Source organism: Lonchura striata, chromosome 27 (assembly GCF_050655825.1).
Source record: "Lonchura striata isolate lonStrDom1 chromosome 27, ASM5065582v1, whole genome shotgun sequence".
In the NCBI taxonomy this organism is placed as follows: Eukaryota; Metazoa; Chordata; class Aves; order Passeriformes; family Estrildidae; genus Lonchura; species Lonchura striata.
Window position 1 is genome coordinate 2,344,191 of NC_140729.1, and position 17,501 is coordinate 2,361,691.

General features: G+C 66.3%; 1 protein-coding gene and 1 long non-coding RNA gene across 2 annotated transcripts; one reads left to right on the top strand and one right to left on the bottom strand.

Annotated features, from left to right (window-relative positions):
• Positions 1-1,889: 1,889 nt before the first annotated feature.
• Positions 1,890-3,998, top strand: LOC146765149 (uncharacterized). The gene is made up of 2 exons (XR_014950215.1): positions 1,890-2,326; positions 3,295-3,998. It is a non-coding gene; the product is annotated as an uncharacterized LOC146765149 (long non-coding RNA).
• On the bottom strand, positions 2,279-6,986 carry NEUROD2 (neuronal differentiation 2). The gene is made up of 2 exons (XM_021532991.4): positions 6,410-6,986; positions 2,279-5,284 (listed from the first exon to the last, which is right to left on the bottom strand). Exon 2 carries the CDS (start codon positions 5,277-5,279, stop codon positions 4,203-4,205), a length of 1,077 nt encoding a protein of 358 aa, XP_021388666.1. The 5' UTR covers positions 5,280-5,284; positions 6,410-6,986; the 3' UTR covers positions 2,279-4,202.
• Between the last annotated feature and the right edge of the window lie 10,515 nt (positions 6,987-17,501).

Genomic DNA, 17,501 nt, shown 5'->3' on the forward strand with positions numbered 1-17,501 from the left:
GCAATGACTCCACCTCCCCCCCCTCCTCGGCTGGCACTCGCCGGTGGCAGCGGCGACCCGGAGCTGGCGCTCGCCCCGCGCCCCCGCCGCGCTCCGCCGGGCCGGGAGAGGGGCCGGGCCGGGGGCACCGGGGGCACCACGGGCACCGGGGGTGGTGCGGGGGGCAGACGACCACCCCCATCTCATCCTGCTTTAAAATAGCGCGGCCGTGTCCGGGCGAGCCGCCACCGCCCGGTCCCCTCGGTGCTGGCCGAGCTCCGCTGACCCCCGGGCAGCCGCGCGGGGTCCCGGCGGCTCCTCAGACCCCCCCAAATCCCCCGGGGTGGGTTTGATCCCACGGTCACACGAAACACTCGCGGAGCCCGGCGGGGCGGCGGCTCCCGACCTCCCGCTTCCCTCCCCGAGAGCCGCCGGGCGGAAGGGCTGGGAACCGGACCGGGAACCGGAGCGGGCACCGGAGCTGGGAACCGGAGCTGGGAACCGGGCCGGGCACCGGAGCCTTGTACCGCGGCCGTGTTTCAGAGCCTGGCACCAGCACCGGGCACCGGAACCTTGTACCGAGGCCGGGCACCGGAGCTTTGCAACGAAACCGTTCACGGGGACGGTGCACCAAAACCTTCCACCGGAGCTTTGCACCGGAGCCGTTCTCCGGAGCTTTACAGCGGGGCCGTGCAGCGAGTGCGGGGCCGCATTGCGGGGCCGGGCCTTACCGGGCGGGTTCCCGCATCTTCGGCGGGGCCGGGCGGGCACCGGGGAAACAAAAATCCCGACAATTGAACATAAACCACAGCCCTGCCACCGGGGCCGGCACCCCCTGGCTTCGCCGGTCCCGGGAGCAGATGTCGGCGGCCCCCCCGCAGCCCCCGGCCCCCGCGTCCCCCTCCTCCCCTCGGCGGGGGCATCCGCCCTCCGCCGCCGCTGCTCCGGGCCGCGGCCCCGGTGCCGCTGGTCGCGGGTGGCGGCGGAAGAGCCGCACATCCCCAGCCTCGGCCCCACGGAGCCTCCGTCCGGCCCCATCGGTTGTTCCCCGGGTCCTCCCGGGGCTTTTTCCCCCGAGAAACGAGTCCCGGGAGGATGTCGGGGCCAGAGCCGTCGGAAGAGGATCCGCTGCTCTGGGGAGAGGGGCGAGCGCCGGGGCCCGACCGGGGCTTCGGGGGTCGCTCCAGGGGCTCGTGGGGCCGGGGCGGATCCGCTCCCCGGTTCGGGCCCGACTCCTCGACACCGGCGGCTCTGGGACCGGGCCCAGCACGTCGGGACCGCGCTGGATCCGGCCCCGGTTTGCAGCCACGGCCCGACCCTAAACCGGCCCGGTTTGTCCCTAAAAGCCGCGGGGCTGCGGGGCGCGGGACGCCCATCTCGGGAGGAAACCGGTGCCTCCGTCCCCGCAGCCCCGGCGCTCGATGATCCCGGGAGGAACCGGCCCGCACGACCCGCGTGGCCGGCGAAACCGGGACCTCCGTGCCCGACGCTGCCCGGTGCCGGCGGCCGTCGGGCGGCGACGAGCCCCGGTGGTGCGGTCGGTAAATAAACCGACGGCCGTTCAGCACCGCCGCAGCGGACAGCTCCGCTCCGGGCACCGGCACCGCGCCGCGCTGCCAGGGCTCCACCGGGCACCGGGCAGCGCTACCGACACTGGCACTGGGTACCGAGAACGGCACCGGACACTGGGCACCGGAACCGCACCGGGAGTCCCGGGGCTCCCATGGGCACCGGCTCCCTGAACCGGCGCGGGAGCTTCCGGGACTCCAACGGGCGCCAGCGCCGGGAACCGGCGCAAGCATCGGCGCTGGCACCGGCACTGGCACCGGGCACCGAGCCCAGGCTCCATCGGGAAGAACACCGGGAACCGGCACCAGTCCCGGGCACCGCGCCGGGAGCCGACCGGTTTCCCGGGGCCGCCGCCGAGGAACCGGCCTTGGCTGCCGCCACCGCGCAACCCTTCCCGAGGCCACCGGCACCGCGGCCCGGTGCCAGCCCCGGGCACCGAGCTCCGAGCTCCCGCTCCCAGGGGACCGCAGCGGTGTCACCGCCGGTGGACCGAGCCGGGCCGCCGCACCGGCTCCCGGTGCCTTTATTGGTGAGGGGGGGACACCGCCTCCCCGGTCCCGGGGGGGACACCCGTGGGGCAGAGCCGCGTTATATCAGCGCCGCCGCCCCGCGGGCCGCGCATTCGGGCGGCGGGAGCGGCGGTGGCACCGCCGGGGGCGGGAGGGGGGGGCTCGGCCCGGTGCCCCCGCTGCCCCCGGTGCCCCCGGGGCGGAAGGAAAGCGGCGAAGGCGGCGGAGTCAACATTGAATATTTATTAATCGCCGTCGAAGGACGCTCGGTAATTACAGCCTCGCCGCGATCGCACCGGCGGCTCGTCACGGCCGACGAGTCCTGGCGGGGCCGGGACCGGGCGACGAGCGTCCGGCGGGGCCGGGGGGGGGCGGCCCCGGGAGGGAGGGGAGGGGGCCGGTGCATGCAGAACGGCCGGGCCCCCGGCCCCGCGGCCCGCGCTCCGCCGCCGCCGAGCAGTGTCCGGGCGGCGGGCACGGGGACCGGGAACCGGGACCGGGGAGCGGGATCGGCGCCCGGCGCGGTGGGGGGGGGTCTTGCATATCGTTGGCCATAAATATTTATTAATCGAAATGAAACGGAACGGAAACACGAAAGCACTTCTGGTGTCGGGCAGCGGGTCCCCTTTGCTACAACGGTTTGTGGGTTTTTGTTTCTTTTTCCCTTTTTTTTTTTTTGTTTTTCCCCGTTTTAGTTTTTTTTTTCCCCAAAACTTCTTTCTTTCCTTTTTTTCCCCCCATTTTTTCTTTTTTTTTTCTTTTTTTTCTTTTTTTTTTTTTTTCGTTTTCAAAACATTTCTCAGAAATCCTCCTCCTCTTCTCCTCCTCCCTGGTCTCTAAAAATGCTGGTTTCTCGAAGGTGGTGCGGGCAGGTTCCGACAAAATTAAAAAAAAAAAAAATCCCAAAAACCAAGGAAAACCCAACCAAAAAAAAAAAAAAAAAAAAAAAAGCATTCTCGGCTTCCCGGCGTCTCCCGGCTGAAGGAATGCGGCAAACCGGGACGGAGACCCCCGGGCCGGGCGCCGCGGGGGGGGCGCAGCCCCGCCAGCCCCCCGGAGCTCCGCTTGCATAGCTGCGGGCTGCGCTTCCCGGCTCCGCCAGCTCGGGAAAACCGGGGCGGCTCCGCGGGCGGGCGGGGGGGGGGTCTTTATTATTTATTTTTTTTAATTATTATAATTTTTTTCCTTTTTTTTTTTTCCTTTTTTTTTTCTTTTTTTTTTTTTTTTCCGTTTCAAGTTTTTAAAACAGGTAAAAAACGTCCTGACACACGCGCTGCGAGGAGCTCCCGGGGCGGGGAGCGGGGCCAGGGCCCCCCCAAAGCAAAGTGCATCTCGGAGCGTCCGCCGGGCCGGGCCTCTTGCATAGATAGAAATTGGGGTTCGTTCCTCCCTGCGCCTCTTTATTGCTTCGGAAAGTTTCGCTCCGCGCCGCAGCGCGGGCTCCTCTCGCTCCCACGGGCCGGGGCAGCGGGTGTCCAATGCCGGGGGGGTCCGGGGGGGTCGGGGTCAGGGCTGGGGAGGGGAGAAACGGCCCAAAATGGGGGTGGGAGGGAGGGGAAAAAAAATGAAAAGATAACTATATAAAATTTAATTCAAACGAATTAAAAATGAAACGAAGCGATTCGACCCAAAGGGTCGTGCTGGGTACCGGGGGGGCTCCGGTGGGTTGGATGGGGGGGGGGGTCGGCCCGTGCGGGGCGTCTCCCTTTGGAAAATAATAATAATAATAATAATAATAATAATAATAATAATAATAATAATAATAATCGTTATAATAGCTGTAATAGTTATTGTAATAATAGTGACGACGACAGCGATAATAATAAAATAACTAAATAAATTACATTAAATAATAAAGAAAGAGCAATAAATAATGAAAAATTTTAAAAAGAACGAAATCGACAATAATAATAAAAAATAAAATTAAGGAAAAGGGGAAAATCCTCCCAAAAAAGCACTTTGTCCCCACGGGGCGCGGGGACCCGCCGCCGGGGCCGGGTCCCCATATTGCACCAAAGCCCACGGCGGAGCCCCGGGGGCCGGTCCGCGGGGCCGCCGCGGGTGGGGGGCGGTGGGGGGGCGTGGGGGTGTCTCCCCCCCCCGTCCCCGCCAGCTCGGCGATGGGGAGGGGTGTCGGGGAGGGGGTCAGTTGTGGAAGAAGGCGTTGAGCTCCTCGTACATGGGGCCCCGCTCGTGCGGGAGGTGCATGTCGTAGGGGAAGATGTTCTCGGAGTGGACCCCCCCGCGCATCCCCGCCGACCCGAAGACCAGGTTGTGGGCGGCGGGGCGGGAGCCGGGCAGCGCCGAGTAGTGCATAGAGTAGTGGTAGCTTTTCTCGTGGTCGGGGGATGAAGAGTCCTGCTTGAGGGAGAAGTTGCCGTTGATGCAGAGCGGAGGGCTGAGCCCCCCGTCGTACTCCGAGCTGTTGTAGTCGGGGGAGGTGTTGCCGTAGAGGCTCTCGTAGGCGGAGGCGCAGTAGCCGTGTGTCCTCAGCCCGTGCGGCCCGGGGCCGGCGGCGGGCGGGCAGGGCGCCGCGGCCAGCCGCGAGCAAGGGTAAGGGTAGGGATGCACGGCGAAGGAGGCGGCGTTGGGGCCGTGGAACCGACCCCCCTCCTGGCCCTGCTCCGTCAGGAAGTTGCGGGAGTTGAGCTGGAGGCAGCCGGCCACCAGGTTGGTGGTGGGCTGGGACAGCCCCTTGCACAGAGTCTGCACGTAGGAGACCAGGTCGGGCCGCTTGCCCGAGCGCAGGATCTCGGAGAGAGCCCAGATGTAGTTCTTGGCCAAGCGGAGGGTCTCGATTTTGGAGAGTTTTTGGGTTTTGGAGTAGCAGGGAACCACCTTGCGCAGGTTGTCCAGGGCCGCGTTCAGGTCGTGCATCCGGTTCCTCTCCCGGGCGTTCGCCTTCTGCCGCCGCAGCTTGGACCGCTCCAGCCGCGCCTTCGTCATCTTCCTCTTCTTGGGGCCGCGCTTCTTGGGCCGCTCGCCCTCCGCCTCCTCCAGGCCTTCCTCCTCCTCCTCCTCCTCCTCCTCGTCCCCTCCTAGCTCCCCTTCCTCCTTGCTCTCTCCCAGCGAACCCTCGGGCGGCTCCTCGGGGAGGGCGCAGCCCTTCCCCGCCCGCTCCTCCTTCTCGCTCCGGGCATCCTCCTCGCACTCCTCGGCCCAACCGGGGAATTTCGGGACTTCGGGGACCAGGCTGGGCTCGCTGAAAAGTCGCGTCAACATGGTGGCTGCAGCGGGGGGCAAAGAGCCAGGCGTTACCGGCGGCCCCGCCGCCCGCCCCCGCCATCCCCGCCCCGCTCCCACCCGCCGGCACCGGCGAAAACGAATTGGGCGCGGGGCCGCCCGCCGCCGCCCCCCGCCCCCGCTGCCCGACCCCGGGGCCACCGGGGCTCTCTCGGGGTGCGGCGATTCCGCCCCGGCCCGACCCCCGCCGGCCCCACCGCCGGGGTCCCCGCGGCCGCCGCCCGCGCCCCCGTCCCGTTCCTCCGCACAACCCCCGCGCCCCCCCCCCGCTCCCGGCCCGCCCGGCGCGCCCCCCCCGCCGGTGCCCCGAGGGCCGGGCCCGGTGTCGCCGGTCCCTTTTTGACGCCTCCAACTTTTCCCTGCCGAGGGCGCGGAGCGGCCCCGCTGGCGGCTCCACCACCGCCTTCCCGGGGCCGGGGGGTCGAGGAGAGACCGCCGCTCCCCCCCTCGCATCCCCAGGTACCCCCGGTACCCCCTCCGGCCCGGTCAGCCGCGCCCGCCTACCCCTCCCCGCCCCGGGGCTCCCCGCGGCCGCGGGAGCGCGGCCCGTAAAATGCGGCGGCACCGACCGGGGGGCGGCGGCGGGGGCGGCCGGGGCCCCCCACCCCCGGGGGGCGCGGTGGCCGCGGGCGGCGGCGCTGCCGGGGGCGGCCCCGGGGCCGGGCGGCGCGGCGGGGCCGGGGCGGGGGGCACCGCCCGGGGCGAGGGCCGGGGGCGCGGCGGGGGAGCGGGGGGGCGGCTCCGCCGGGTCGGGCCCCCCCGGGGCGGCGGCGCGGCGGCTCCGCGCTGATTTCGTTGATGCCGCTCGGCCGCCGCTGCCCGCTCCGTCCCACCGGGACCGCGGCGCCCCGGGCGCGCCCAGGTTTGGTGGGGGGGACCGGGGGCGGCGAAACCCCGACAACCCCCGTTGGGGGGGCTTTGGCGGGGGGAGAAAAGCCCACCGGCGGGGCCCGCGGGGAGTGGGAGAACCGAGGGCCGGGGGAGAACGAAAGATGGGGGGAAAAAAGGGCGAGACGTGGCGGAGAAACAAAATCAACATGGAAGTTGCCTTTTCTCCATTCAAGTTTCCTCCGCTGCCCTCCCAACCCTCCACTTCTTACATAACTCACCTTCGGGCGGACCGCAGGAATTCTTATTTCATTGTTCCCAGCATCTTCTGGGAGCGGGACGCGGCTCCTTGAGGTGCTCCAGCCTCCTGCAGTCCTCTATCCAAAAGGAGGCGAGAGTGGCATCTCTACCCAGCAAAGGGGGTACCAGCTCTGCTGCCAGTGCCATATGGTTGGCACGTCATGCGCGAGAGCTATCACATGAGAGCTAATGATTGACATGCGCTTGCATTCAGGGAGATTTGTCTCTCTGGGGAAGGAGGACTCGCCATCTGTCACTCTGTACTCTAAAAAAAAAAAAAAAAAGGAAAAAAAAAAAAAAGGAAAAAAAAAAAAACCTCTTCCAAATCTCCAGCTCTGCCTACACGCTGCAAAATGGGACCCGGGCGAGATGCAGGCGATGGCGGGGCCGGGAGGAACAATGGAGCCAGCGGGAAAACCGGCCATCCTGGCTGGGCCAAGCGTGGCAGGGACACAGGCGGGCACCGGGGCGAGGGGGGCGATGCCACGGGGACCCTCGCTGGGAGCTGGCATCTGCGGCTCGCCGCAAAGCGCCGCGGCGGCTCGCCCGGGTCCGTCCCCACCCTCAGCCGGCGGCCGAGAGGCGATGGCTGCGGTGGCGAGGGCCTGGCGCGGGCTGGGGGCACGGCAGAGGCGGTGGCACTGCCCGCTTTGCCCGCTGCAGGTGTGGCACGGTGGCCGCGGGGCCGCGTGCGGGTGGCACAGGGACGCGCTGGCACCTCCGTGGCCATACGGCCACGCCGACGTCCCTCCACCCGTGGCATTGCCCCACACGGCCTTTGGCACCCTCTGGGCACCCCCTTGCACGCTCACACCGGGGCACGCGGGGCTGAGCCCCCACGGGTGCCAATCCCACGGCGCCGGGGGTTGAGGCCCGGCCGTGCCACGCAGCCACCGAGGCCTTTGTCTGCCAGGGAGCTCCTCGCTGCTGTGCCACCCTGCAGCCCCCAAATCTGTCCCCACCGCAGTGAGCGTGCGCCCAGAAATCCCTGCTGCCCCTTCGGTGGGCAGCGGCCGGGCCGCGGAACCTAAACGGGCACGCAGCGTCCCCAGGGGCCACTTCCCGTCACCCGGTGACCCGCGGAGGCCGGTGCCACGTCCCGGATCCCCTCTGTGCCCACAAACCCGGGCTCAGGGCCTGCCTGGCCCGAGGGGTGCGGGCAGGGGCTGGGTGCCACACACCAGCACGTGCGAGGGTGGCACGGCCGCGGCGTGGGCACGGTGACAGCGGTGGCCGTGGGCACACGCAGACAAAGGGCTGGCCGTGCCCGGCCCCCAGGGCTTTGCCAGGGCCAGCGGTGGTGCCCATTCCCCCGGTGCGGGTGCCGGGGCTGGCACGTGGCAGAGGGGCTCCGCCGGTGGCGAGCGTCCCCCTGAGTGCCACTCAGATGGCACCTGGGCCGGGGCCGGCCCGCAGGGAGGCAGGGCTGGGCTGGGCCACGCTGGGCACCGATTCCCGGGCGTCCTCCTGGCACCACGCATCCCTTTCCCGCGGCACCGCTCAGCTCCCTGGGCTGCTGCCACCTCCGGTGTGCCCGTGGGGGCACCAGGAGCCCGCCTCGCCTGGCACCTGGGGCACACCGGAGCCAGCTCCGGGTGTGTCCCCGCTGCCCAGCCATCGGTCCCCACCCTCGGAGGGTGGCCACAGCCCGGGTGCCAGGGCAGCAGAGCCGCCGGTGCCCCGACAGCAGAATCACGGCGCGTGGGGGACCCACGGGGCCGCAGTGCGAGTGGCCCATGCGGGGACAAGGATGGGGACAAGGATGGGGACAAGGATGAGCCACCAGCCCCTGGCCCGGGGTGCCCATGGCAGCCTAATTAGCAGGCGGCGAGGGCGAGGGTGGGCGCCGGCGTGAGGCTCATCAGCATGCGCAGTGCTTGGAGGGAGAAGAAAGTGGAGACATGAAACGGGGAGAGGAGATGAAAGGGGAGCAGGGAGATGAAAACCCAAAGCTCTGCCTCGCTGGGTGCAGCGGGTGGTGCTGGGGGCCCTGGGCCGGGCTGTGCCCGGGCACGGCCCTGGGAGAGGGCAGGAGTGGCATCCCCGGGTTGTCCCCGAGCTGTCCCCGAGCTGTCCCGGGGCTGTCCCCCTGCTGTCCCGTGATTTTGGGACGGGATTGCACCCCCAGAGCTGAGCAGGGATCTGGCAGCACAGCGCAGGGTGGGATGGGCAGGATCCATCCCGTGGGAATTGGGCCGGGTGAGGCTGAGCTGAATGAACCCAGGCCCAGGCACATTTTGGGGAGCACTTTGGAGCACGGTGGGAGCAGGAGCAGGGCCTGGGCCGGGTGAGGCTGAGCTGAACCCAGGCCCAGGCACATTTTGGGGAGCACTTTGGAGCACGGTGGGAGCAGGGGCAGGGCCTGGGCCGGCTGAGGCTGAGCTGAACCCAGGCCCAGGCACATTTTGGGGAGCACTTTGGAGCACGGTGGGAGCAGGAGCAGGGCTGGGTTCTGCCTTTTTGGGTCTGGCGGACATGGCTCAGTGTCCCCGTGTGCCTGTCCCAGCGCTGCCACCTCCGGTCCCTGGCCAGCCCTGTCACATCTCTGGTGGCCTCGGTGCCAGGCAGGCACAGTGAGGAGCTCGGCAGAGGCACGAGGCTCTTTCCTCTCCCAAAATCCATCCTCGCCGTGCCTCCAGCAGGCAGCGATGGGCGCAGCCGGGGTCCCTGCCCGCGGCACCGCTGGCTCCGTCCCCGAGCTGCGTGCCAGGGGACACGGCGAGGGCACGGAAGCGGCTGGGGCGGTGGGAGCCGGGTGCTGGGTGGTGCCCGGGACACGGCTGGGAGCCAGCTGGGCCCGCGGCGGCTCCGGGGACCCGCGTGGGCCGAGTTCACCGGGGCTCAGCCGGCTGCCACAGCCGCGGCCCCGTGGCACCGCCTCGGCCGGGCCACCCCCGGTGTGGCACGGGGGGTCATGCCAGCTGGCTCCTGTCACCGGTGGGGTCCCTGCTGGCCATCAGCGAGGCCGATCCACGCGGGGCCCGGCCGATGGATCCGGCTCCGGCATCTCCCCGCGAGCGGTGGCGGGGGGGAGGTGGGGGCCGCTGCCAGATGGAGCCGGCTCTGCGCTGCAATATTTCTGGGAGGTGAAGGCTGGGGAGAGATGGATGCGCTAACGTGCGGCGGAGCCACCGCCGGGAATGTCGCTGAGGGGAGGAGAGCGGCGGGAGCAGGAGCTGAGCCCGTCCCTGTCCCCGTCCCTGTCCCCGTCCCTGTCCCCGTCCTTGTCCCCGCGGCCTTCGGGCCGGGTCCCTGCAGCAGCTCCGCCCTGGTGGGACCCATCCCCACCCCTGGGCATCTTCCAGGCAGCGGGGGAGGAGGGTGGGGGGCTCTGGGGGATGGGGAGGGGTGGGTGCTGCCCTGCCCCTCCCCGTGTCCCTAAAAGTCCCTGCAGCGCTGCCTGTGCAGGGTGATGGGTGGGGAGCTGGTGGAGGAGGGAAACTGAGGAAAGAGAGGGGGGCCCTGGCCGAGCTGGCATCAGGGGGGTTTGGGGAATCCTTCATCTTCTGCCAAAGGAGGATGAGGAGATGCTGGGCCGGCCCTGGCGCTGCGGTGTGGCTGCTTCACCCACTGGATCCTGCTGCCAGGGCACCCAAATTCCTGCTCATATCCCCCACCTGTGTCCCCAGCCTGTCCTCCGAACCTGTCCCCAAATCCTGTCCCCCATCCTTTCCCTCATCCTGTCCCCCTGTCCCCCATCCTGTCCCCCTGTCCCCATCCTGTCCCCCATCCTGTCCCCTATCCTGTCCCCCCATCCTGTCCCCATCCTGTCCCCCCATCCTGTCCCCCTGTCCCCATCCTGTCCCCCCATCCTGTCCCCCCATCCTGTCCCCTTGTCCCCCATCCTGTCCCCCCATCCTGTCCCCCCATCCTGTCCCCCCATCCTGTCCCCCATCCTGTCCCCCATCCTGTCCCCCTGTCCCCCATCCTGTCCCCATCCTGTCCCCCATCCTGTCCCCCATCCTGTCCCCCTGTCCCCATCCTGTCCCCATCCTGTCCCCCATCCTGTCCCCCATCCTGTCCCCCTGTCCCCCATCCTGTCCCCCATCCTGTCCCCATCCTGTCCCCATCCTGTCCCCCCATCCTGTCCCCTATCCTGTCCCCTTGTCCCCCATCCTGTCCCCTTGTCCCCCATCCTGTCCCCATCCTGTCCCCCACACTCACACACAGCCCAGGGACTTGACACGAGCTCTTTAAGCCGCGCGTTGTTAATTAGGAAAATGCCACCCGGGAATTGCCCGGTGGGAAACTGCGGCTCCACGTGGGGCTGGGGACAGATGACAGTGGGCTGGGGACACCGCACACTTGTCCCCCGTGCCCCAAACTCCTTTGTCACCCCCGTGCTCGCCCCTGCTGGGGTCAGATGTCCTTTGGGGACAGGGGACCGAGGCCACCCTGATGATGTCCCAAAACCCGGGGACATCCCGGCTGCTCTGGGATGTCACCGGGCTCCAGGAGCGGCCGCTGGGGCAGGTCGGGGGGCACTGGGGGTGGCACCAGCGCGGGCTGAGTGGGTGCTGCTGGCAGCGGCCTCGGCCCCCCGTGGCAGATGGTCACTGGCATGACCCGTTTTGGGGCTGCCCAGGACCATTTTTGGGTTGCCCAGGCCCGTTTCTGGGGCTACCCGTGCCCGTTTTGGGGCTGCCTGGACCCATTTTGGGGCTGCCCTGGACCGTTTTGGGGCTGCCCGGACCCATTTTTGGGCTGCCCATGCCCGTTTTGGGTTGCCCAGGCCCGTTTTTGGGGCTACCCGTGCCCGTTTTGGGGCTGCCTGGACCCGTTTTGGGGCTGCCCAGGTCCGATTTTGGGGCTGCTGGACCCATTTTTGGGGCTGCCCATGCCCGTTTTGGGTTGCCCAGGCCCGTTTTTGGGGGCTGTCTGGGACCATTTTTGGGTCTCCCTGAACCCGTTTTGGGGCTGCCTGGACCCATTTTTGGGTCTGCCTGAACCCGTTTTGGGGCTGCCCAGGACCGTTTTGGGGATGCCTGGACCCATTTTTGGGGCTGCCCAGGCCCATTTTTTGGGGCTGCCTGGGACCATTTTGAGGCTGCCCAGGCCCTTTTTTGGGGCTGCCCAGGCCCATTTTTTGGGCTACCTGGGACCTTTTTGGGGCTGCCTGGACCCGTTTTGGGGCTGCCCGGGCCCGTTTCTGGGGCTACCCATGCCCGTTTTGGGGGGCTGCCCGGGTCCCGTTTTTGGGGCTGCCTGGATCCGTTTTGGGGCTGCCCAGGCCCGTTTTGGGGCTGCCTGTGCCCGTTTTTGGGGCTGGTGGTGCCCGGTGCTGGGGGGATGTGGCACACGGGGGTGGTGGGGGCTGCCCATAGCCATGGCCCCCTCCATCACCCCCCATTTCCCTTGCCTGCCCCCCAAAACCGGGGACAGGCGGCTGGTGGATGCCCTGGAAGTGTGTCAGGCCTGAGCCAGCGGGGTGGGCACAGGTGAAGGGACACCTGGGTGGCACCAGGGACAAAAGCCAAGGGCTGGACACGGAGCTGTGGGGCTGGGGGTGCCAAGCCCCACCCTGGGGAGTCTCAGGTCACATCCCCCGGTGCTGCTGTCACAGAACTCAACCCCACAGCACCGGGGATGCCAGCGTGGGGCACCCTGGGGTGCTCCCCCCATCCCTGGGTGCCCCAATCCCCGGGGACACCGGGGACCCCCATCCCACCTCGCCGGCGCTTTCGGGGAGGAGCAGCGCCCGCACCCCAACGCCGAGGTGGGGAGGGGGCCTGGCCGGGATTTGGGGAGATTTGGGGAGATTTGGGGAGGGTCTCCATGGCGACAGAGCGCGATGACGACAGTCGCCATGGCGAGGCTGCGTGGCCCGGCCCGTTGCCATGGCGATGCGCCTGGCACAGCCAGTCGCCATGGAGATGGCCGAGGGATGGAGCGGTCCCCATGGCTCGGGGACCGGGTGGGATGGGGGAAAAGGGGGTGTCCCGGGGGCTGAACCCCCCAACTCACACGCGAGGCCTGCCCGGCACCGCCGCCCGCCCGGTGCCGCCTCGTGCCCGGTGCCGGTGCCGCCGCCCGGGATCGTTTTCACGAGGCTTTTCCACTCCAGTTCACACTCCCATCTGACAGGCCCAACTTCTCATTTTCAGAGTAATCACTCCACTGCACTAATTGCACATGCAAATATGCAAATTCGTATTAATTAATTACTATACTAATTAGTTCTGTGGTATTTGCGAGTAATAAATCATTCGGAGGGAGCGGGAAGCTGGAGACCTGGCCCATTTACACTTCGCATAAAAATTTAATAGGCGCTCCGGCTGATCCGGGACAGCCGCGCCACCGCGCTTAAAGGCGCAGAGCGGGCCTGGCACGGCGTGGGGGGCACAGCCGGGGTGCCAGGGCGTGCAGAGCGGGCAGGGAAAAGCAAAATTGGGGAAAAGCAGCGCGGAGGAGGAACGGCGGTGGTTTGGGTGTAGGGGATGGAGGGGGGTGATGGATGTGGTGGTGGTGTTGGCGGTTTCCTTGTTGGGAAACTGAGGCAGAGAGGGCAGGGTGGGGGTCCCCGCTGCTGCACCCAAGTATGTGTGTGTGGGGTCTTCTCTTGATCCTCCTGGCACTCGAGGATGGGGGTACCTGGGGGTAGCTGAGCTGGTTGTCACCGGCCACCGCTCTACACCGGCACGGTGACCACGGCATAAGGGTCACCAGACAGGCACTGTGACCACGCTGGCACAGTGACAGACCAGAATGGTCACCAGACAGGCACTGTGACCACGCTGGCACAGTGACAGACCAGAATGGTCACCAGACAGGCACCGTGACCACGCTGGCACAGTGACAGACCAGAATGGTCACCAGACAGGTATCGTGAGGACACTGGCACAGTGGCCACTCCAGAATGGTCACCAGACAGGCACCGTGAACATGCTGGCACCGTGACCATGCCATAAGGGTCACCAGACTGGCACCGTGACCATGCTGGCACGGTGGCCACACCACAATGGTCACCAGACTGGCACTGTGACCATGCTGGCACGGTGACCATGCCATAAGGGTCACCAGACTGGCACCGTGACCATGCTGGCACGGTGGCCACACCACAATGGTCACCAGACTGGCACCGTGACCATGCTGGCACCATGACCATGCCATAAGGGTCACCAGACAGGCACCGTGACCATGCTGGCACGGTGGCCACACCACAATGGTCACCAGACTGGCACTGTGACCATGCTGGCACGGTGACCATGCCAGAATGGTCACCAGACTGGCACAGTGACCACACCAGAATGTTCACCAGACAGACACCATGACCATGCTGGCATGGTGGCCACACCAGAATGGTCACCAGACAGAAACGGTGACCACGTTGGCACAGTGACCACGCCAGAAAGGTCACCAGACAGGCACCGTGAGGACACTGGCACTGTGACTACACCAGAAAGGTCACCACACTGGCACAGTGGCCACTCCAGAATGGTCACCAGACAGGCACCGTGAACATGCTGGAACGGTGATCACACCATAAGGGTCACCAGACAGGCACCGTGACCATGCTGGTGACTACATGACCGTGACTACACCAGGATGGCAACCACACTGGCACAGTGACCATGCCAGAACGGTCACCAGACAGAAACGGTGACCACGTTGGCACAGTGACCACGCCAGAAAGGTCACCAGACAGGCACCGTGAGGACACTGGCACTGTGACTACACCAGAAAGGTCACCACACTGGCATGGTGACCAGACCAGAACAGTCACCAGACAGGCACCGCAACCATGCTGGAACAGTGACCATGCCATAAGGGTCACCAGACAGGCACCGTGACCATGCTGGTGACTACATGACCGTGACTACACCAGGATGGCCACCACACTGGCACAGTGACCATGCCAGAATGGTCACCAGACAGGCACCATGACCATGTTGGCACCGTGACCATGCCATAAGGGTCACCAGACAGGCACGGTGACCACGCTGGCACAGTGACCACGCCAGAATGGTCACCAGACAGGCACCGTGAACATGCTGGCATGGTGGACATGCCAGAGTGGTCACTAGACAGACACTGTGACCATGCTGGAACGGTGACCATGCCATAAGGGTCACCAGACTGGCACTGTGACGACACCAGCACTGTGACCACACCAGCACCGCGATCGTGCCAGCGTCACAACTGTGATGCCACTGGCACCGTAATCATGCCAGCATGGTGACCACACCGGCACCACGGTGACCACATTGGCACTGTGACCACATGCCACCACATGCCAGCATGGTGACCACGGTGACCACATTGGCACTGCGACCACTCTGGCACTGCCAACACACCAGCACTGTGACTGTGCCAGCACAGTGACCACGCTGCCAGGGTGACCACACTTCAGGGTGACCACACCGTCAGGGTGACCATGCTGTCAGGGTGACCATGCCGTCAGGGTGACGGCATTGGCATGGTGACCACACTTCAGGGTGACCACAGTGCCAGGGTGACCACACTTCAGGGTGACCACACTTCAGGGTGACCATGCCGTCAGGGTGACGGCATTGGCATGGTGACCATGCTGCCAGGGTGACCACGGTGCCAGGGTGACCACGCCATCAGGGTGACAACGCCGTCAGGGTGACCACACTGTCAGGGTGAACACATTGCCAGGGTGACCACGCCACCAGGGTGACCACATTGGCACGGTGACCATGCTGTCAGGGTGACCACACTTCAGGGTGACCATGCTGCCGGGTTGACCACGCCATCAGGGTGACCACACTTCAGGGTGACCACGCTGCCAGGGTGACAACATTAGCATGGTGACCACACTTCAGGGTGACTGCCAGGGTGACCACGCCATCAGGGTGACCACACTTCAGGGTGACCATGCTGTCAGGGTGAAAACATTAGCATGGTGACCACACTTCAGGGTGACCACATTGCCGGGTTGACCACGCCATCAGGGTGACCACACTTCAGGGTGACCACGCTGCCAGGGTGACAACATTAGCATGGTGACCACACTTCAGGGTGACTGCCAGGGTGACCATGCTGTCAGGGTGACCACACTTCAGGGTGACCATGCTGCTGGGTTGACCACGCCATCAGGGTGACCACACTTCAGGGTGACTGCTAGGGTGACAATGCTGTCAGGGTGACCACCCCGTCAGGGTGACCACCCCGTCAGGGTGACCATGCCGTCAGTGTGACCATGCTGCCAGGGTGACCACACTTCAGGGTGACCACGCCATCATGGTGACCACACCACCACGGTGACCTCCTTGGCACCACGGCCAGGCTGGCACCGCCACCGCGCCAGCCCGGCGCAGCCGCTCCCCGCTGCCACCGTGGGGGATTTTGGGAGCCTTTAATTGTCGTAAGCGCAGATTAATTAAGCAGCGATAAACACAAACGCATGCATTATTGATGGAGAAGGGTGAGCTGGGGTTGGCGCCATCGCTGTAATTAAATACAAACCTCGAGCTGCCCGGCGTCACGGGACAAATTACACCGCGACCGCGACACGTGTCGGGCGCCGCCGCCGGCACCGGGCCCTGTCCCGCCCTGGCACACGCGTGAGCACACACGTGAACACGCCTGGCACATGTGTGTGGATGTGCACAGCCCTGGCACATGCGTGAGCACACGGTCCTGGCACGTGCATGAGCACATGCATGAACACGCCTGGCACACACGTGTGTGGATGTGCACGGCCCTGGCATATGAATGAGCACGTGCGTGAACACGCCTGGCACACACGTGTGTGGATGTGCACAGCCCTGGCACACACGTGAGCACATGCGTGAACACGGCTGGCACATGCGTGCGGATGTGCACAGCCCTGGCACACATGTGGATGCACACACATGGATGCACACGCATGAACACGCCTGGCACACGTGTGTGGATGTACACAGCCCTGGCACACGCATGAGCACAGACGTGGGTGCACACACATGAAAATGCCTGGCACACATGTACAGATGTACACAGTCCTGGTACACACATGGATGCACACGCATGAACACGCCTGGCACAGACATGTGGATATGCACAGACCTGACACACGCATGAACACACATGTGGATGCACATGCATGAACACGCCTGGCACACAGGTATGGATGAGCACAGCCCTGGGACACACGTGGATGCACACATGGGTGCACACGTATGAAAACGCCTGGCACACATGTACAGATGTACACAGTCCTGCACATGCATGGATGCACACGCATGAACACGCTGGCACATGTGTGTGGATGTGCACAGCCCTGGCACACACACGCACGTGCACACACATACACACACACACACATAAACACACACATGCACACACACATGCACACCCACGCACATGTACACAGACACGCACGTGCACACACACGTGCGCACGCACGCATGCACACGCACACACATGAACACGCATGAACACATGCACACACATGCACACACACATGAACACACATGAGCACACACATGAACACACACACGCACACACACGCACACACACGCACACACATGAACACACATGAACACACACGCACACACACGCACACACACGCACACACATGCACACACATGCACACACATGAACACACACGCACACACATGCACGCCCCCTCCAGGCTCCTCCCTCCTGTCCCCTCCCCCCTCCCCGAACCCCCCCTGGCAGCGGGACCCCCTCCCCCCGCGTGACTGGAGCCCCCCGTGGGCACCGCCCCCCCCCGCGCCCCGTGGGGACCCTCCTGGCCGTGTCCCCTCCCCACGCCCCGCGGGGACCCCTCCATACCCCCCGGGACCCCCCCACGCCCCCCGGGACCCCCCCATACCCCCCGGGACCCCCCCACGCCCCCCGGGACCCCTCCATACCCCCCGGGACCCCCGCACGCCCCCCGGGACCCCTCCATACCCCCCGGGACCCCCCCACGCCCCCCGGGACCCCCGCACGCCCCCCGGGACCCCCCACACCCCCCGGGACCCCTCCATACCCCCCGGGACCCCCCCACGCCCCCCGGGACCCCCCACGCCCCGCGGGGACAGGGGACGGTGCCCGGGGGGCTGCGGGAGCGCGGCCAGCCCGGCTGTGCCCCCCGGCCCCCCCTGGCCGGCGCGGGGTGGG

Excerpts from the sequence above, each read along its gene's own strand:
- NEUROD2 (XM_021532991.4), bottom strand. The coding sequence starts at position 5,279 with ATGTTGACGCGACTTTTCAGCGAGCCCAGCCTGGTCCCCGAAGTCCCG.